Source organism: Hemiscyllium ocellatum, chromosome 14 (assembly GCF_020745735.1).
Source record: "Hemiscyllium ocellatum isolate sHemOce1 chromosome 14, sHemOce1.pat.X.cur, whole genome shotgun sequence".
Classification (NCBI taxonomy): domain Eukaryota; kingdom Metazoa; phylum Chordata; class Chondrichthyes; order Orectolobiformes; family Hemiscylliidae; genus Hemiscyllium; species Hemiscyllium ocellatum.
The window spans coordinates 17,530,033-17,551,795 of NC_083414.1; the positions used below are offsets into that span (position 1 = coordinate 17,530,033).

Here is a 21,763-nt window from a genome sequence, read left to right on the forward strand (position 1 = left end):
GAATCGCAGATAGTGATTGCACATGAGGCATCTATAATATCCAGCCTCCTGTGTGACAGACTTCTGCAGTGGCAATGTAACAACACTAATTTACACTTATAGGAGCATGAGGCATCAAGTGCACAGCGGATATACCCTGACAAATAACAGCAGTTTAGTTACCCTCCTGGTTGGCTTGAGCTCCACAGAGACTGCCCTTCGCACCCACCTCCATCCTGGCTGACTTTGTAGGCAAGGCTAGCCTCTTCTTACTGACAGGGAAAAGAACTTTCCTTCTCTACTGGACTTCAGGAAAACTATTAGAGAGGCATTGCCAAAATATAGTGCTGCTTTCTGCCTGGTCTTTGCCATCTTCAGGCATGGGTAGTTAGGGGTTGATGAGCAGAGATTGAGTGAAACCCTGCTGCAGGGACTGAAATGCTGTCTGGGTGACTTGAAATAAGGTTCTGGGATGTTGGAGCCTGAAGTATCTCAGCCGGACCAGAACTTGCTGCTCTTACAATTTGTTGCTTTACTTATGTAATTGAAGGGGAGTAATCGAACCACCTCAAGCAAAAGTCCCTCTAGTATTTACATACTTAGTCTTGAATAAAAGAAAATTCTGGCCAACATTTCTGCCTGTTAACCTCTCCACTGGAGTTAGTGGGATGAACATCAATTTCTCGTCATAACTGAATATTCTTACAGATCCGATGCAAATGCAAAACCAGTTTGCAAAAGGGAAAATTTCAGAGTCATGGAAGAAAAATGGAAAATGCTTGAAATCCAACATGAGGTCAATCAGTACCTGAGGGAGAAGGATAAGCAACATGCTTGCTGTATACATCCTTCATCAGAACCTAGCATTTTATTTAATGTGAAAATATAACTTGAATGGATTAATACACCTTATGAAAACAAAAACAGCATGCAAAGTGCAGCAGCAGAAAAAAGATGTTGTTTCTGGAACTTCTAATTTAGGAGTAGTAGGAAATTGAAGTCTGAAATTGATCTTGGACAACAATGTTGTGTCACAACCTGCCTAATTCTCTTTTTCATTGAAGCTAACAAAATATACACACAATTTGTTTCTTCTTACTTCTTCAAACCATGGCCAAGAGCATGTTGGACAGAATAAGAAATGTTTATTCATTCAAAATGTGACAGATGCACACATGTACTCTTATGTTGTGTATATCATATGTGAAATGAAAGAGTTATTTAAACAATAGAGGGATCTATAAAACAATAAGCAGGATACTAAAGACATCATGATTAATGGAAATGTAACAAATATGTGATCACTTGACGTATGAGCTCTCTGTAATTTCAGTTTGCCAGAGGGAAGGAACACAATGCAGCAGCATGCAGCAGTTTCTAGGGCCTGCACAATGCAATGCCATGATGAGGGCTTTAACCCTCAATTGTGCTCCCAGTCTAGAGTCAAAACTGCAAGGCATCAATGAACATCTCACCCATTTTATTTAAACGTAGAGACTAATGCTCAGACCTTATTTCCACTCGAAAGTTAGAGGGTCAACCCTCTGTCCTTGATAAATGTGATTTGTTGAGTAAATGTTCTTGTGTACTATCATTAAGTATTTTAGGAATGACTCAGTGAATTATTAATGCACAATGGCAGAACAAGAGAAATGTGCATTTATAGAGGGCTGCTTTATTAACAAACCTTCCTGATTACACTGAAAGGCTGCACACTTGACACATTTTATTGGCCTTATTGAGGGCAGGGAACCTTACAGAGAAAGCCAACCAGCAACTAACTGACCAGAGGTTGCACAAGCAGAGAATTTTTAGAAAAATAATATATCGCCAGTTACCTATAGTCCTCTAATTCTGCAGCTTTCTGTAAAACTTTTCAAGATCCCAGGTTTAAAAGACCCAACTTTTTCAAAGATTCTCTATGACCTGTTTCTTTTGGTGATTGCGAAGATTTTAACTGTTGAGTTCCTTCTGTTGCAAAAGGTTGCAAGATGGAGGGGTTGTTGCTGTTAGACAAGCCTCCAGTAAATTTCACCAGTCCTAGTCTTTGAAGGGCATCTTGCCTTGCTGCCTTTTGCTCAGGCCTTCCAAGCAATCGGAGTGAGTCGGACTGGGCAGCCAAACTCTCCATCTGACCACTTGGCTTCTTCTGGCCAGACCCACTAAGACGGGCTAGAACCTGGGCTCGGAGCTCCTGCACACTTACCCCTGACCTCAAAATGGTGTCAAACTTTTTAGAATGAGCAGGAAGCAAAGTAAGTGTTCTGGATGAACTTTGTTCATCAGGTGGAGTCGCTTTGGACTGGTCTGAGGGTTTGTTTTCCAATGCTATTATCGTTTCAGATCCTTGATGCACCATTGACTCCTTCCCCTGCTTGCTCTCTTTGAATGCTGCTGTTTGGTTGGGTGTTGTATCAACCACAGAATTTGACTTTGTGTCTCTGTTACTGATCACTTGAGCAGGCGGGCTAGCGGTGATTATATCCACATTTCCAATTATTCCAATACTGTCACAGGGAGCTGCAACATCTAAAAATATTAAAAAGTCACATATCAATGCTAGCTTAAATATACAGAGAAGATTGAGAAAACAATCCTAGCCATTGTCATCATGTGTAATATTGTCCATTTGTGATGAGTGGAAGAGGACATTTCTCTTGCAACTATGAAACGACTGTAGTGAACATAATGAACTACTTTCAAATTTCCGAACTAAATCTAAGCCTAAATATTTGACCACACCATCTTCTCCCAATTAGTGGTTCACTTACTTTAAATTAAAATGTGTACTGAAGCTCAGCGTGTCTCTGTTAAAGTTTAATTTTTCTTGGGTGCACATATATCAGAAAAAGGAAAGCCTTTTTTTCCCAAGCACTGGAAAAAGTCAAAAATGGAAGACAGTTGCATTGAGAGCATATTTTTAGGCTTTTACTTTGTGGTGGAAAATGGGATGGATTTCTGTTTACAGTGATGGCAGGGAAAGTCAATGTGCTTTCATATTGATGGGCGAATAGAGCATAGGAACATTTCAAAGAAGGCAACATCCTAGCAACTATGATTGAGATGTACGAGACCAACAGTGACAGAGCCTGTAAACATGCTATCAATCTTCCCTAAAGGGAATGTTCTTTCTCATGCCAAGTCTTGGTAAGGTCAAATACAGCAAACCACACTATTCATCAATCAGTAATCATTACGGAATGAGCCCAAGGTTTAAATATCAGCTCAACTGTCTATGGTTGTTCACTCACAAACCTTCTTCAGCAGATATATGCTTTAAACCCTCTAATAACATTTAACTTTCTGATGTTCTTTTTAAATTTCTGACATTACATTCTCATCTTCAGTTAAAATGAAAGACAGGAATACTCAAAATCCTTGATTGAACTGCTATACTGTTTACAAATTACCTGTCTTCCCTGGCATCACACATTCTACAACTGCAGGTATATTAGGAAATAAGCGTCAGGAAGGAGTGCAAGGAAATTGAAGTGGATTGAGCAACACTGACAGAAAGAATGCTGATTCTTAACGTAATGCATAGTGACACACATACTGTACTTCCATGTTCAGGTTATGGCTGTGTCTGCCAGAAGTCAGTCCTCAACAACTTACAAGATGTGAATGTTCTATGACGACAATTAGTTTTTATTGCCTTCTGACTGGAAACAGACAGCACGGCTAATGAAATAGTTCCTTCATGGGAACATTTTTCAGGTATCAATCTTAAATCATTGATCAAATTTAGTTTAATACTAATATAATTTAAGAACTCAGATGTGTATATTTAAGAACTCAGTGTATATATTTGTAACAGTAAAGCTACATACACTCTGCAATCATTTCAAATTTTTCCCTTTCGCAAACTCCAACTTCCAAGTATTGGACTTGACAAAATGATCTTCCTAACCATGAGGCTTCCTTTATAAAAGTCAGTCTGGAGTCAATATTTTGTTGATTAGACAATTTGTCTTTAGAATTAACCAGGGTAACATGATTAGTTGCTTAACATCAGGGATCAGGAGAATTAAGGTATTATAGGGACATCAAAATTTTGCCTTTTCTTGGAATAACTTTTGACCAAAATGAAACTGTTGGCCAGAGGCTGCTCACACATAAAAACAATGGCTGTAATATGAAGTTACCCTAGGTCCAGCTGCTGTCTTGAGCCAGTTTGAGGTGGTTCAGCTCCGAGGGATGACAAAAGGGAAGAATCCTTATTTGAGGGAAGAGTAATATGGTAATCCTTGGAGTGGGCCGATAGCGGAAAGACACCGATCTCAGATGAGCTGAGAACCAATGGAACAAGATACCACAGTTCAGAAAGATTAGGGAAAAGGATAAAAATGAAGGATTTTGGTGTGCCATCAGTGAGGATCCAGACCGCTACCTCTGTGAAGCCATGGACCCCACACTTGGAAGTGTGGAGAGGACCCCAAGACCCTGGGAGAAAAGTGTTTGGCCAGTATGAGCTTCTTAGGTATTAGCTTTTACTTTATTGACTGTTCTGGGAATGTCAAGCTTATTGAGTGTGCACTAGAATTGTAGCCTTGTATGAATTGCTTGCTTGCTGTTAACCCTTTCCTAGCCAAATGGTATGAATCGTACATCTGGTTAAATAAACTAATAAGGGCAGTAGTTGGTTGATACAGACTTGGCTCTTGTACTTCTTGTGCCAAGCCAATAACTGTTGTTGAGGGAGGTAACTGGGCAACAAAACCAAACCATAATCATCCTGATGTCTGTAATTCACTGTGCAATGAAACCCCACCTGCGCTTGCTGTATCTTCTGTTTGTCGAGTGCTGCATACCATTCCTAGAAACTCATAAAAACCGTCACTGATAGTAGCATCCCCCTTTGCCAGCCCTTCATCATCATCTTGCTCCAATTCCACCTCTAATGAGTCAATGGTTTCAATCAAAAAGCTGAGGCATTCTTTTTCCTCTTGCGACAAATGGCGTAAGAATTCATCTTCCTACAGACAAAATGGAAGAAAACACACAATTCAGTCAGCTTCTTGTCTATTTATAGTATCTTAGAAAGCAGAACAAATGTGACCTTTTCCACAGGGTTAAACTCTAGATGCATACACTAGGATTAATAGACAGAGGAAATGTCAATCTATTCATTATTGGCAGTATTCCTACGCATCCTTATTTGGATAAGCCGGGTAATAGGTTTCCTTAAACGATTGCAATCAGTGAAATAAAGGTTCTGCTCCAAGAATGTTACAGTAGAAGATCTCAGGATCTTGACCACCATTGTAATGAAGGAATGATAATATATTTTCAAGTCAGGATACATATTTGACTTGAAGGGGATCTCAGGTGTTTCTATGAACCTAGTGACCTTTATCTTCTAGGTAGTTACAGTATATTGTGAGATCTGAGTATTTTGTTAGATTTACTCTCTCTGCTGGCAAGGTATAAATAAAATTAGTTCAGTGCTGGCTGATTGTTGGATGTCCACATGGTGAGTTCTCCCTAGTGCAACACACAACATTGCTGGAAGAATTACGTATAGAGATGTTTTTGCATTTTCTCATTTTGCATAGAGAACTAAATACTAAACACTGCAGTCATAATACGTTGAGGGTGCTGGAAATTTAGAAGTTATGAAGCAGTGGTATGGTTATGCCTCAAAAAGCTATGTATATATCAAAATCTTGCATATAACACACACATCCTGTTATAATGCTTCCTCCTGTATTACAATTTTTGTTACAGATAGCTCAATCCCATGTCACTTTTTTATATGTATTTGTAACATCTGCTTCTGTATTACACATGTTATTATGCTTTTAGTCCTCTCAATTTTAGGTGGTGCCACATGTCCCAATTAAGAATATTCAGAATCAGAAATAGACGCAGGAGTAGACTAAAAGTGCACCTCCAACACACCCTCCCTCCCCCCACACCCCCAAGCCACTTTTCAATATATTCATGGTTGATCTCTTGCCTTGACCCCATTCAGCTCATGGGCTGGCCCAGGCTACATCTCTGGGGTTTTTATCCTTGCCGTATTAGTACACACTTCCTCTGAGCTAACTTGGATGCTCACAGCGTCCCTGCCTTGCATTGTCCTATCTTTTTATGCTTTGCCCCCCTCAGTCAGAGCAAGGCTTGTGTTACTTCTGTCTTGTCCTGCTGTTTAGTCCAGACACAAAGGCAGAAAGCCTGTCATGGCAGACAGCAGGCCTCACTCAAGAAAGAGAACCTTCAGTTAAGGGACCCAACACAGTAAGTTAAAGGCAGCCTCTAGTACCATTCTAGGATATTGGACACAGTAATTCAACCACTCAGTGGTTGTTCACATAAAAGGTGAAGAGCAGAATATCAGGCAGCCCTCTCTTTGTTTGACTCTTACAGATAGCTTCCTCCTGGAATGAGAGAGAAACAGATCTTATTGGAGATGATAGTGGGTGGCAGAGTTGTTATTTTTCATGCAAGTGGGGAATGATTGACTAAGTAGTACAGGGGGAGTGCAGCATTAGTGGTGACGGGATTTGGGGTGGATGACAGCAAGTGGGAGAAGAAGTTGCAGCTAATAATGAGAGTAGTGAAACATGTACCTTGGGGGAAGGTGGGTAGAGGAACAGAATCAGAGTGACGCTTGCCATCATTGCTCAGACCTTTGAGTGTAGGAGTTGGAACACCATATTGAGATTGTACAAGAGGTTGCTGAGGAGTACTTCTCTGCAGTCTGGTAACTTTGTTATCGGAAGAGTGTTAAACTGGAGAGGGTTCAAAAAGGGTTTACCTGGATGTTGCAGGAATGGAGGATTTGAGACTTAAAAAATAAATTAGATGCGCTGGGACTTTTTTCACGGGAGCATTGGAAGTTGAAGTGTGACTTTATTGATGTTTATAAAATCATGAGGTGCATAGATAAGGTGAATGGGGGAGTTCAAAACTAGGGGATAAATTTTTAAGATGAAAGGAGGAAGACTTAAAAAGAACTGAGGGGCAACTTCTTTTACACAGAGAGTGGTTCGTGTGTGGAGCAAACTGCCAGAGGAAATGGTGGACGCAGATATATTACAATGTTTAGAAGACAAGTTCCTGTATAGGAAAGGTTTGGAGGGATATGGGCCAAGCTGAGGTAGGTGGGACTAGTTTAATTTGGGAACATGGTCAGATGGACTCATTGGACTGAAGGGTCTGTTTCCGTGCTGTATGACTCTATGACTCTAGCCAGAGGTACTGGAGAGTAGATGGTGTCACTTTCACTTGTGCAGTGTAGAAGGTCATTGATTTTCTTACTGCAGTGCTGTGCATTCCTCCAAAGGGCTGAGATTGCTTTATCCTGGGTGGTAGCCCCAGAACAGGGTTGGCATGGTCTCCACTGCTTGTCCTGAGGGAAAAGGAAATCCTGTCATTGTACCATGCCACCCAATAGGATCTCCAGGTCTGTGACCACACAGCGAGGTACTGAGTTGCCCTTTCTGCCATGTCTGCAGCAAATGTCAAGAACTGTGCAGAGCAGGTCCAGACTGACAGTGCTTATTCAGGTGTACAACAGGCTTTTATAATGATGGTCCATCATGAGAGATGCCTGTTAACTCCGAGGTAATCACTGAACGACAAGTTGGTATGGAAAAGGCATGTGGTAAAATGGGAGCCGGAAAGGGAAGTCACGAATGCCATTGGAATAGGGTAGGTAAGTAATGTGGCCAGTTTTGTATGGTACTGTGAGCAGACCTGTTAGATCTCATTGTGTGAATCCTTCCAAAAAACTGGACACAACTCAATCTTAGATAAAAATCCCTAAGATGAAGCTGTAGTTCTTTCTCCTATTTCTGCCTGAGTCCTTTACCCACCTTGGAGAAAGTGAGGACTGCAGATGCTGGAGATCAGAATTAAAAAGTACGGTGCCGGAAAAGCACAGTTCTTCATCAGGAATGTTGATGAACAGCTTATGCTTGAAACGTCGATTCTCCTGCTCCCAGGGTACTGCCTGTGCTTTTCCAGCAGCACAACCCGTTTCCCACTTGACCTGAGATCTTTCGATTGGCTTGACGACTCTATTTGACTTCATCTGCTGTAGTAGCAGTCCCCACACTTAGGTTGTCAAAGATGGACAACACTCGTCTCTCGCTTTACGCTTCTGCTGTTAACCTGCACCATTGCCTGCCTTCCTCCTCAATCTCTTGTGCCATTTCTTTTTCTTTCATTAGTCATCCAAGTTGCTACTCACACTTCCACCTCCCTTTACATGAAAGCTCCAAATCCCCCCAAAATGAATACTGATAGCTCCCCAGCTTTTTTTTGCAGTGCTGAAATTCTTGCTTCAAAGGTTTGTGGTTCAAGTCCAGCTCCAGACGCTTGTGCACAAGATCGAGGCTGACACCTCAGTGTAGTACTGAGGGGGTGCTGCACTGTTAGAAATGCGATTTATCAAATCAAACATTAACCCAAAACATTGCCCACTCTCAAGTGAACATGAATATCCCCATGTTATTATTTAAAGAACTGCAGTCCCTGATGTCCTGACCAATTATTACTCCTGAAACAACATTACTAAAAACCTGGTCAAAACAATGACAGCAGATGCTGGAAACCAGATTCTGGATCAGTGGTGCTGGAAGAGCACAGCAGTTCAGGCAGCATCCAAGAAGCAGTAAAATCGACGTTTCGGGCAAAAGCCCTTCATCAGGAAAACCTGCTTATCGGGTCACTTATCTGTTTATGGGAACATGCTGTGAGTAAATGGGGAGCCTCATTTTCTCCTTACAACTTCATGGCTGTGAAGAATTCTAGGAAAGTTTGAATTTTATGCATTATGCTAATATCATTCTTCATTTCTTCGTGATTGCCAATATTGAAAATCAAGTGACACCTTCACCACAAAACACGCACTCTCTCCTCCAAGACTGTAACCTTCACTTCCCATTGCTATTTCCAGAAAGCTCCCCTGCCCCATATGCTCACCCTCCCTTTGCTCTCCAGTCCTTCCACTCCACGATCAACTCTCACCCAATTTCTCCTGCACAGAGGCAATCTTAGTTTGCTTTGGTTAAATCTCTAACTTCTTCATCACACAATATTCTCATACTGTGAGATGTAAATCAGGACAAAGCTGCCTACTAACAGTTTACCCAAAGGCTTAATTCCCTCTTGTACCAGTCTGACTTAAAAATCTTTTTTCTTTCTTCCTATAACCCACACAGAATTTTCCTTGATATATTTAAAGAACCTTAAAAAAAACACATCTCTCTTTTTATATTGCTGTCTTATCACCAATTCCCAAAACATTTCAAATGCATATCACTTATTACATCAGTCAGTGCCATAAGCTGCTGGCAGCACTGGCCATACTGAGAAACAGCTACATTTTATTAAATAGTCCATCTCCAGAGACTCCACTCATTGCCCTGTTTGATAGCTGTTAAGCATTCCCAAAAATGAAAATATGGAAAAAACTGCATCTTTTGATAGCCAGGGCAATGCCATCTCCAAATTATTTTTATTTTGTACATATCCAATGCATTTAAATGGGCAATAAAATGATCGGTCTGTGTGGCGTCTTGTGGTTGCTGCAAATCCATGTGTACGCACCTTATAAAGAATGCCTTATATTTCCATGAAAACCCATAGGAGTGGGAATTCCTTGCAACGTGAAGTGTGATGTGCCTGGAGGGGTTCCAAATACTCCGTGTGAGTGCAGCACTTTTCCATCAACGGGAGAAATTCTGGCATGCTCAACAGTGGTGGACATCATTCAAACTTATCACAGGGGTTGCATTTTAACCCTTCCTGAGCCATATCCTAGTGTTTTCCAATTATGAGAACTACAATAAATTCCATTGGGATAGTGTCTTTTGCGTCAGAAATGGCAAAAGGAGCTCCACCAGAGGGTTACAAAAGAAAACTGAACAACAGGGCCTGGACCTCATTGGTTCATGAGGACATCCTGTGGCCAAAATCTGGTGACAATCCTGTTTCATCTGGCAGTGGGACTTTGGATTTTGTGCATCAAGGGGCCACCACTATCAATAAGATGCCATCCAATTAAGAAGGCGATCCAGACTCCCAATGTTGCTGGCATAACCAGGGGATCAAACCTGAGCAGCACCTCTGCTAAAGGTGTTCATGGACGGGGGTTTCAAATACAAAGAGTGCCTCAATGGCTGGGTGCCCTCAAAGATAGATACATTGGGATGAGGAATTTCAGGGCCAATCAGGTAAGACAGGACAATTACAGGGAGTGGTGGGTCATTGAATATTAATGATATTGTTGTCATAAAGGCAGCATGAATCAGCAGGAAGACAATGACGTGTTTGTAAAGATGCCGACCCCCACACTACCTTCAAAACCCATTGGTAGGTCATCAGGCCAAACTTAGCAGTCTCACTAAATTATAGCAGACTCTTTAGACATGGACAAAATGTCCCTGGAGGTGGGAAGTAGCTCTTGCCTGGCCATGTACGTGGTTCAGTTGACCTCCGTAGAACAGTTGATCTTCCGTAATTACACCGGCACCACTCCCCACCTCTTCCTCCGCTACATTGATGACTGCATTGGCGCCACCTCGTGCTCCCGCGAGAAGGTTGAGCAATTCATCAACTTCACCAAAACATTCCACCCTGACCTTAAATTTACCTGGACCATCTCTGACACCTCCCTCCCCTTCCTGTAGCTCTTCATCTCCATTAATGACGACCAACTTGACACTGACATTTTTTACAGACCCACCGACTCCCACAGCTACCTGGATTACACCTCTTCCCACCCTACCTCTTGCAAAAATGCCATCCCGTATTCCCAATTCCTCCGCCTCCACCGTATCTGCTCCCAGGAGGACCAGTTCCACCACAGAACAAACCAGATGACCTCCTTTTTTAGAGACTGCAATTTCCCTTCCCATGTGGTTAAAGATGCCCTCCAACGCATCTTGTCCACATCCTGCACCTCCGCCCTCAGACCCCACCTCTCCAACCATAACAAGGACAGAATGCCCCGGTGATCACCTTCCACCCTACCAACCTTCACATAAACCAAATCATCCGCCGACATTTCTGCCACCTCCAAAAAGACCCCAACACCAGGGATATATTTCCCTCCCCACCCCTTTCCGCCTTCCACAAAGACCGTTCCCTCCGTGACTACCTGGCCAGGGCCACGCCCCCCTACACCCCACCCTCCCATCTTGGACTTTCTCCTGCCACCGCAGGAACTGTAAAGCCTGTGCCCTCACCTCCTCCCTCACCTCCGTGCAAGGCCCTAAAGGAGCCTTCCACATCCATCAAAGTTTTACCTGCACATCCACTAATATCGTTTATTGTATCCGTTGCTCCCGATGCAGTCTCCTCTACATTGAGGAGACTGGGCGCCTCCTAGCAGAGCACTTTAGGGAACATCTCCGGGACACCCACACCAATCAACTACACCGCCCCATGGCCCAACATTTCAACTCCCTCTCCCACTTTGCTGAGGACATGGAGGGCTTATGCTCGAAACGTCGAATTCTCTATTCCTGAGATGCTGCCTGGCCTGCTGTGCTTTGACCAGCAACACATTTGCAGACATGGAGGTCCTGGGCCTCCTTCACTGCCGCTCCCTTACCACCAGATGCCTGGAGGAAGAATGCCTCATCTTCCGCCTCGGAACACTTCAACCCCAGGGCATCAATGTGGACTTCAACAGTTTCCTCATTTCCCCTTCCCCTACCTCACCCTAGTTCCAAACTTCCAGCTCAGCACTGTCCCCATGACTTGTCCGGACTTGTCCTACCTGCCTATCTCCTTTTCCACCTATCCACTCCACCCTCTCCTCCCTGAACTATCACCTTATCCCCTCCCCCACTCACCCATTGTACTCTATGCTGCCTGTATTCCTGATGAAGGGCTTTTGCCCGAAACATCGAGTTTGCTGCACCTTGGATGTTGCCTGAACTGCTGTGCTCTTCCAGCACCACTGATCCCGAATCTGGTTTCCAGCATCTGCAGTCATTGTTTTTACCTCCCAAATGGTGATTAAGCTACTAATTTGTCTGGTAATCCCAGACATTACATCAGACAAGTGAAAACTTGGGTAAATCTTAGGTTTTACTGAACACCTTCAATGAGTAAAGAGATGTGGAAAGGCACTGAAGTTCAGGGAGAAAACTCCAAACCTTATGGCCTAGGGCAACAGAAGGCATGCCGAACAATAGTATGGGTTTATAGAAATGTTCTGACGATGAGATTTAAAGAAGCACAATTACTGGGAGAGATGTGAGACTGGAGGGGTTTACAGAGAGGATTGGGAAAATGAAGGAACTTTAGAACAAGGGTGAGATTTTAAAAATTGACATTCATTTAACCAGGAACCAAGCAAGTCAAAGGCAGAGTCATAGAGTCATAGAGATGTACAGCATGGAAACAGACCCTTCGGTCCAACTTGTCCATGCTGACCAGCTATCCCAACCCAATCTAGTCCCACCTGCCAGCACCCGGCCCATATCCCTCCAAACCCTTCCTATTCATATACCCATCCAGATGCCTTTTAAATGTTGTAATTGTACCAGCCTCCACCACATCCTCTGGCAGCTCATTCCATACACATACCAACCTCTGCATGAAAGGGTTGCCCCTTAGGTCCCTTTTATATCTTTCCCCTCTCAACCTAAACCTATGCCCTCTAGTGCTGGACTCCCTGACCCCAGGGAAAAGACTTTGTCTATTTATCCTATCCATGCCCCTCATGATTTTGTAAACCTCTGTAAGGTCACACCTCAGCCTCCAACACTCCAGGGAAAACAGTCCCAACCTATTCAGCCTCTCCCTATAGCTCAAATCCTCCAACCCTGGCAACATCCTTGTAAATCTTTTCTAAACCCTTTCAAGTTTCACAACATCTTTTCAATAGGGAGGTGACTAGAACTGCACACAATATTCCAACAGTAGCCTAACCAATGTCCTGTACAGCCACAACATGACTTCCCAACTCCTGTACTCAAAACTCTGACCAATAAAGGAAAGCATACCAAATGCCTTCTTCACTATCCTATCTACCTGTGACTTTACGTTCAAGGAGCTATGAACCTGCACTCCAAGGTCTCTTTGTTTAGCAACACTCCCGAGGATCTTATCATTAAGTGTATAAGTCCTGCATTCCCAAAATGCAGCACCTTGCATTTATATAATTAAACTCCATCTGCCACTTCTCAGCCCATTGGCCCAACTGATCAACATCCTGTTGTAATCTGAGGTAATCTTCTTCTTGTCCACTGCACCTCCAACTTTGATGTCATCTGCAAACTTACTAACTATACCTTTTATGCTCACATTCAAATCATTTATGTAAATGACAAAAAGTAGTGGACCTAGCACCGATCCTTGTGGCACTCCACTGGTCACAGGCCTCCAGTCTAAAAAAACCACCCTCTGCCATCACCCTCTGTCTTCTACCTTTGAGCCAGTTCTATATCCAAATGGCTAGTTCTCCCTGTATTCCATGAGATCTAACCTTGCTAACCAGTCTCCCATGGTGAACCTTGTCGAATGCCTTACTGAAGTCCATTTGGATCATGTTCACTGCTCTGCCCTTATCAATTTTCCTTATTACTTTTTCAAAAAAACTCAATCGAGTTTGTGAGACATGATTTCCCACACACATAGCCATGTTGACTATCGTCCTTGCCTTTCCAAATACATGTACATCCTGTCCCTCAAGATTCCCTCTAACAATTTGCCCAACACCAATGCCAGGCTCACTGGTCGATCATTCCCTGATTCTTCTTACTACCTTTTTTAAACAGTGGCACCACGTTAGCCAGCCTGCAGTCTTCCGGCACCTCACCTGTGACTATCCATACAATTATCTCAGTAAGAGGCTCAGCACTCATTTCCCTAACTTCCCACAGAGTGCTAGGGTACACCAGATCAGGTCCTGGGGATTTATCCACTTTTATGCATTTCAAGACATCCAGCACTTCCTCCTCTGTAATATGGACAGTTTGCAAGATGTCACCATTCTACATCTTCCACAGTAAATACTGATGTAAAATACTCATTTAGTATCTCCCCCATCTACTGCCACAAAGGCTCCATACAAAAGCTGCCTTGCTGATCTTTGAGGGGCCCTATTCTCGACCTGGTTACCCTTTTGTCCATAATGTATTCGTAAAAACCCTTTGGATTCTCTTTCACTCTGTTTGCTAAAGCTGTTTCATGTCCCCTTTTGCCCTCCTGATTTCCCCCTACCTATTGCCTTTATGCTCTTCCAAGGATTCCCTCGATCTATCCTGTCTATACCTGACATATGCTTCCTTCTTCTTAACCAAACTCTCAATTTCTTAAGTCATCCAGCATTCCCTGTACTGATCAGCCTTTCCTTTCACCCTAACAGGAATATACTTCCTCTGGACTCTCGTTATCTCATTTCTGAAGGATTCCCATTTTTCAGCCGTCCCTTTACTTGCGAACATCTGCCCCCAATCAGCTTTTGAAAGTCCTTGCCTAATACCATCAAAATTGGCCTTTCTCCAATTTAGAATTTCAACTTTTAGATCTGGTCTATCCTTTTCCATCACTATTTTAAATCTAGTAGAATTATAGTCGCTGGTCCCAAAGTGCTCCCCCACCGACACCTCAGTCACCTGCCCTGCCTTATTTCCCAAGAGTAGGTCAAGTTTTGCACCTTCTCTAGTAGGTACATCCACATACGGAATCAGAAAATTGTCTTGTACGCACTCAACAAATTCCTCTCCATCTAAACCCTTAACACTATGGCAGTCCCAGTATATATTTTGAAAATTAAAATCCCCTACCATAACCACCCTATTATTCTTACAGATAGCTGAGATCTCCTTACAAATTTGTTTCTCAATTTCCTGCTGACTATCAGGAGGTCTACAATACAAGCCCAATAAGGTGATCATCCCTTTCTTATTTCTCATACCTTGAGTTCATCTGCCTTCCCTGTTAGGTCCCTTGCTTTGAAATAAATAATTTAACTTATCAGTCCTACCTTGTTCTCTGCTTTGTTTCTGCCTGCCCTGACTGTTTGACTCGCTTCTGTTCTCAGCTGTACCAGTCTCAGATTGATCTCTTTCCTCACTATCTCCCTCGGTCCCCTCTCCCCCCCACCTTACTAGTTTAAATCCGCCTGAGCAGCTCATGTAAATCTCCCTACCAGTATATTAGTCTCCTTCCAATTTAGGTACAATCTGTTCTTCTTGTACAGGTCACTTCTCCCAAAAGAGCTTCCAATGATCCAAAAATGTGAATACTTCTCCCATACACCAGCTCCTCAGCCATGCATTCATCTGCTCTATCCTCCTGTTCCTGCCCTCACTAGCTCATTGCACTGGGAGTAATCCAGATATTACAACTCTCAAGGACCTCCTTTTTAAATTCCTGCCCAACTCTCTGTAATCTCCCTTCAGAATCTCAAACCTTTCCCTTTCGATGTCATTGATTCCAATATGTGCTGGCCCCCTCCCCCTTGAGAACATTCTGCACCCTCTCTGAGATTTCATTGATCCTGGCACCAGGGAAGCAACACCCCATTTTGCTTTTTCACTGCTGGCCACAGAAATATTTGTCAGTATCTTGGGCTAAAGAGTCCCCTAGTACAATTGATCTCTTGGAAGCCAACGTACCCCTCATTACATTAGAGCCAGATCTATACCAGAAACTTGGCTGTCCGTGCTACATTCCCCCTGAGAATTCATCACCCCCTACGATTTCCAAAACAGCATCCTTGTTTGAAATCTGGATAGCCACAGAACACTCCTGCATGAACTGCCTACCTCTCTTACCTTTCCTGGAGTTAACCCATCTATGTGACTGTATCTGAGACTTTCACCCCTTCCTATAAGTACCATCCATCACATCCTCTTGCTCTTGTAAATTCCTCATTGCCTCTAACTATCACTTCAACTGATCCATTTGATCTGATAGGATTTGCAACCAACAGCACTTATTGCACATATAATCCTCAGTAACAGGTAAATTCTCCCTAAACTCCTACATCTGACAAGAAGAGCATATCACTTTACTAAAGGCCATTTTTGCTTCTTACAATCTAATGACCCAGAAAATAGCACTGTCTTATTCTTCTACAAAATACTGCTCCAGGTTAAATTAATACATATGGCTTATATTTTAAGTTTAATTAGAGGCATATCTCAATAAAACATATAATCAAGAAAGAACACAGTCTACTCACTACTGCAGAATTACTGTAAGTCCCCGCTTAAATATTCACTTATCTGTTTCTGTGCTGTGACCTCTCCCAAACAGGTTCCTCTAAGATTAGTTGTGAATTTCACTGCTTGTTAATTTTCCCAGATGCACTCCGATGCCCAGCGATAAATGAATTCAAACAGCAAAGACAGTAACTGTGTAGGTTCACTGCTCTATCACTTAGCAATGTGGGTTTCTTTCTCTCTCTCTCTCTCCTGTGCTGACCTCACTGTTGTCTGTTCCTCTCCCTTTTAAAAGTATTGTCAGGAATGAATGGTGAACTGACTTTCTGCAGGTCGGAACATGGCCAATAGAATTCTAGTGTAACCATGAGCTTATCTTGGGTAGAACATGGGAAGCCAGGTAGGAGTAGGAATTGTTAAGTCTAGAGATGACACAACTTTGGATAAGATTTCAACAGCAGGCGAGCTGAGATAAGAGCAATGGTACAGAGCTGGCCTTAGCGATCATGCAAATATGTGACAGTTTTAGTCATTTTATTGTTCCAGAAATAGAAAATGTTTTAATTAGGTTATACTATATATTCTTTCTCTTTCTTCTGACACATTCTGTGAATATTTGTTTCTGCATGAGTGATTATAGCGCATTCTTGGAAGAAATGTTGGGGATGACTTACTGAGCTTGACAGTATGAAAGACCCCTGTTGTGTTCTATTACACGGATGCACAGACATGCAGTGATATGTAAGCAGTATTTTCTTGTGATCAGAGAAGTTGCTCATACAGGCAGGGAGTCAATGTCACAATGACTTAGGACAAATTTCTTCTGTGTGTTGTTAGTGGCAGCATCTATATGCTGTATTGTATAAGTGTTGCAATATCCAATTCCAACAGAAATACGTAGACCTTAAAAATCAAATTTCTAATATCTGTCCCTCATTTTCCATCATTTGCTGATGCTTTTGTTTCTAACAATTTGTTGGAGAATGGATTTCCTGGAGACAACTGGAGAAAATAAATGCTATATAAATTTGTGTTATTCACAGGGGATATTTCTGTTAGAGCAAACTACTGTGAAGCATCTAAAGTTGGCATTCCTCACATTTTAAAGAGCAAATTTGCAACAACACTTCAGTCATGCCTCACAATGATGAATTAGATTTATGTTGTAATGAAACTGTGAGATTTATATCAATGTATTTTAATATAGTTTATGACAAGTTTGGGTCTTGCAATTTTAAGTTCAACTTATGGGTTTGCTTGAAACTGACAACTAGCTTTTTTAAAACTACAATGCCAATAATTCCAAATGAAATCCTACCCAGAGTTTCTAGAGAACTATCCAGAGAACTTAGTGAGGGAACTTTCATTTTTAGTCTGTGCTGGCAAGTCATTCAAGAGGGAAACAAGAATCAAACTACAAAGAATCTTTTGATGGCGTAACATGGGCTAAGCAACGTTCCCATGAAATGGAATTTAAAGGAATGAAATTATTTTCAAGTTAAGAAGTTACTATTAATCCCAGATCAGTATGTTGGGTTACAATTGGAGATAAAGAAATGAAGCTAAGTTTTTGAAGTTTTCAAGTCTTTAAAAAAATGGAATTGAAGTTGGGTTAGGGACAATATCACACTGGAGGGAAGCTAACTAAACAGCATAATAAGTTAAAAAGAGATATCTCCTGTTTCAGCAGGTGAGTTTAAATTTTAATTACTTAGAGCCCATTAAAATCTTGAAATCCATAATATTTGGATTTGATTTGATTTATTATTGCCACACATACCGAGCTAGTGAGAAGTATTATGTTGTGTGCTAGCTAGGCAAATCATTCCTTAGAAAGGACCTTAGCGTATTAGAACAGAATGCAGAATATAGTGTTATAGCTGCAGAGAAGGCACAGAGAAAGATTGACTCTAATATATGAGAGGTCTGTTCATCTCTCTCCCTTGGAAATAAGCTGGACTGGATGTCAGTAGATATACTAATTATCTTCGAACTGCAACAGTGTTTGTAAACTGTACCAGTGTGTACATTGATTCTGATCCAGAACTGATCCTGTTCAATATACAGAGACTGCTTTGGTTTATTTCAACCGTGTCTTCAAAAATCTTTGAATCTATGTTAAAAGGGAACAGAGTAGTTTGATTTTTTTCTGGCTATCTATATTTCTGCTGTTAATAAATATTTGCTTTGTTTTATTTTTAAAACAAGGACTGCAAAATTGCACGCTTATGTTTCAGAAAAAGATCATGTTTGTAACAAAACATTTTAGCAATTATGATCAATCCAGCCAGTTTCCTGACTCGTATGCTACGAACATCAACTAATCATTAGCCCTTGGCAATTGGGGTCACTGAATTGTAGTAATATTATCATCTTTAATGAAAAACAATCCCAAAATGCATCACAGAGGCTGAATGAAAAACAATAGTAAGCCTAATGAAAGGCCTGGTTAAAGAAATGGATTTTAAGGAGTATTTTAAAGGATGAGAGGGAGAGAGTTTAGGGAAGGAATTCTACAGCATGGACACTGGGCAGCTGAAAAGATAGCTGCAAATCTTGTCTCACAGAATGGGGAAATATACAAGGACTAAACTTGCTCAGATTCCTAAGCTGTGGATAAACAATTTATTTGTGTAGCCTATTCTGATTCACAGTAACAGGAAGAACCAACATTATATGATCAAAAACAGTTAATTTTGACTTTTTAAATTAGGCCTTATACAACACAAAATGAACCAGACCAGGTGTTTGATTTAGTGGTAGGTGAGCACTTTGGAGAGAGTGACCACAATTCAGTTACGTTTAGTTTAGCGATGGAAAGGGATAGGTGCATGCCACAGGTCAAGAGTTATCGATGGGGCAAGGGCAATTATAATGCGATTAGGCAAAAATTAGGATGCATAGAATGGGGTAGCAAAATGCAGGGGATGGAAACATTGGAAATGTGGAGCTGATTTAAGGAACAGATATTGCATGTTCTTCATAGGAATGTCTCTTTCAGGCAGGAAGAAAGTGATAAGGTAAGGGAACTGTGGTTTACTACAGAAATTGCATCTCTTGTTAAGTGGAAGAAGGAGGCTTATGTGTTGATGAGGCAAGATGGTTCAGATGAGGCGATGGAGAGCTACAGATCAGCTAGGAAGGATTTAAGGAGACAGTTAAGAAGAGCAAAGAGAGGACACAAGTAGTCTTTAGCAAATAGAATAAAGGAGAACTCTAAAGCTTTCATTAGATATGTGAGGAATAAAAGGATGATTAGAGTAGGAATAGGGCCAGTCAAAGACAGAAGTGGGAAGTTGAGTGTGACCCTGTGGAGATCGGATAGTTGTTAACCTAACATTTCTCATTGGTGTTCACTCAGGAAAAGGAGAATATTGTTGAGGAGAAGAATGAGATACGAGTTATTGGACTAGAAAGGATCGAGGTTAGTTACGCATGCGTGTTATCAATTCTAGAAGGAGTGAAAGTAGACATGTCCCCTGGGCTGGATGGGAATAATCTGAGGATTCTCTGGGAAGCTAGGGAAGAGATAGCGGAGACTTTGGCTTTGATATTTGAGTTATCATTGTCTACCAGAGGACTGAAGGATTACAAATGTTGTGCCCTTGTTCAAGAAGGGCAGTAGAGATGACCCAGGTACTTATAGACAGGTAGGCCTTACTTCTGTTTAGGAAAGGGTTTGGAAAGGATTATAAGTGATAGGATTTATAATCATCTAGCAAGCAACAATTTGATTTCAGATAGCCAACATCGTTTCGTCAAGGGCAGGTCATCATGTTTTTTGAGAAGGTGACCAAGCATGTAGATGAGGGTAGAGCAGTTGACGTGGTGTACATAGACTACAGTAAAGCCTTTAATAAGATTCCACATATTAGGCTGTTGCAGAAAATGCAGAGGCATGGGATTGAGGATGAGTTAGCAATTTGAATTAGAAACTGGCTTTCTGAAAGAAGGCAGCAAGTAGTGGTTGATGGAAAATATTCAGCCTGGAGTCTGGTTACTAGTGGTGTGCCACAAGGATCTGTTTTAGGGCCACTGCTGTTTTTCATTTTTATAAATGACTTAGACGCAGGCATAGGTGGATGGATTAGTAAGTTTGCAGATGACACTAAAGTCGGTGGAGTAGTGGACAGTGTGGAAGAATGTTACAGGTTGAACTGCAGAATTGGGCTGAGAGGTGGCAAATGGAGTTCAATGCAGCTAAATGTGAGGTGATTCACTTGGGAATAATAACAGGAAGGCAGAGTACTGGGTCAATGGAAAGATTCTCGGTAGTGTGGATGGGCAGAGGAATCTTGGAGTCCATGTATATAAATCCCTGAAAGTTGCCACCCAGGTTGATAGTGCTGTTAAGAAAGCATACGGTGTGTTAGGTTTCATTGGTATAGAAATTGAGTTCCGGAGCTGTAATGTCATGCTGCAACTATACAAAACACTGGTGCGGCCGCACTTGGAATATTGTGTACAGTTCTGGTCGCCCCATTACAGGAAGAATGTGGAAGCATTGGAAAAGGTGCAGAGGAGATTTACCAGAATTCTGTGGGTCTGAAGGGAAGGTATTATGAGGAAAGGCTGAGAGACTTGGGTTTGTTCTAATTGGAAACAAGAAGGCTAAGAGGGGATTTGATAGAGACATACAAGATGATCAGAGGATTAGATAGGGTAGACAGTGAAAGTCTTTTTCCTAGGATGATGACATCAGCTGGTACGAGGGGGCTTAACTACAAATTGAGGGGTGACAGATTTAAGACAGATGTCAGAGCCAGGTTCTTTACTCATAGAGTGGTAAGGGCGTGGAATGCCCTACCTGCTAATGTAGTCAACTCAGCCACAGTAGGGAGATTTAAACAATCCTTAGATAAGCACATAGATGATGATAGGATAGTGTATGGGGATGAGCTTAGAATAGTTCACAAGTTGATGCATCACTGAGGGTCGAAGGGCCTGTTCTGCGTTGTATTGTTCTATGTTCTAAAACCAAAACAATGGTTATCCTATGAAATGAAAGAGAACAAAAATCTTACTTCATCACTTTGTCTTTACCGTATGATCATGTATTAAATACTATATTCTGTGTGTTGTATTGCCGAATAATTGTAGGTGACTATAGCTCCGATGTAATAAGGACATTACTTGTGCATTAGGGGTGAACCGTGGGACATAGCTGCTGAGCCATATATGCTATTTTGCAAATTTTATGGATGGAATCAGAGAATCTCTACAGTGTGGAAGCAGGCCATTTGGCCCATCGAGACCAACTGACCTTTCAAAGAGCAGCCCATCCAGACCCACCATCTACCCCATCCCTATTACCCTGCATTTTCCATGGCTAATCCACCCAGCCTGCACATCTTTGACTAGTCCTTATATATTGGACAAGAAAGGAATAAGAGTCTAGAGAAGCAGGAATAAATGAAAGTTGGTCAGGATTCAGACCAAAGAAAGGAAAGGGTGGAGGTGGACATTTCACCTAGAGTGTATAATTTGAAATATATCTGGAGGTCATTTGGGTAGATACACTTTACAGACTATGAGAGGGCGTTTTTTTACAGCTGCGGTTGGAGTGGGAGGAGTGACAGTGAGGACCAGAGGCCCGACGGGAAAGGTGAATTTAAAATATAAACACTTACCTTGGCAGAGCGAACACT

The 21,763-nt window shown here is 41.9% G+C and overlaps 1 protein-coding gene across 4 annotated transcripts in view; it reads right to left on the reverse strand.

Annotated features, from left to right (window-relative positions):
- Positions 1-1,632: 1,632 nt before the first annotated feature.
- Positions 1,633-21,763, reverse strand: part of LOC132822079 (uncharacterized) — a 37,600-nt gene continuing 17,469 nt past the window's right edge. For all 4 annotated transcript variants that reach the window (XM_060835102.1, XM_060835103.1, XM_060835100.1 and 1 more), the window contains 2 exons: positions 4,751-4,955; positions 1,633-2,508 (listed from right to left, as the gene is read on the reverse strand). In XM_060835102.1, coding sequence (XP_060691085.1) covers positions 1,856-2,508; positions 4,751-4,955 — 858 coding nt within the window. In that variant the 3' untranslated portion in view covers positions 1,633-1,855. The remainder of the gene's footprint in view (positions 2,509-4,750; positions 4,956-21,763) is intronic.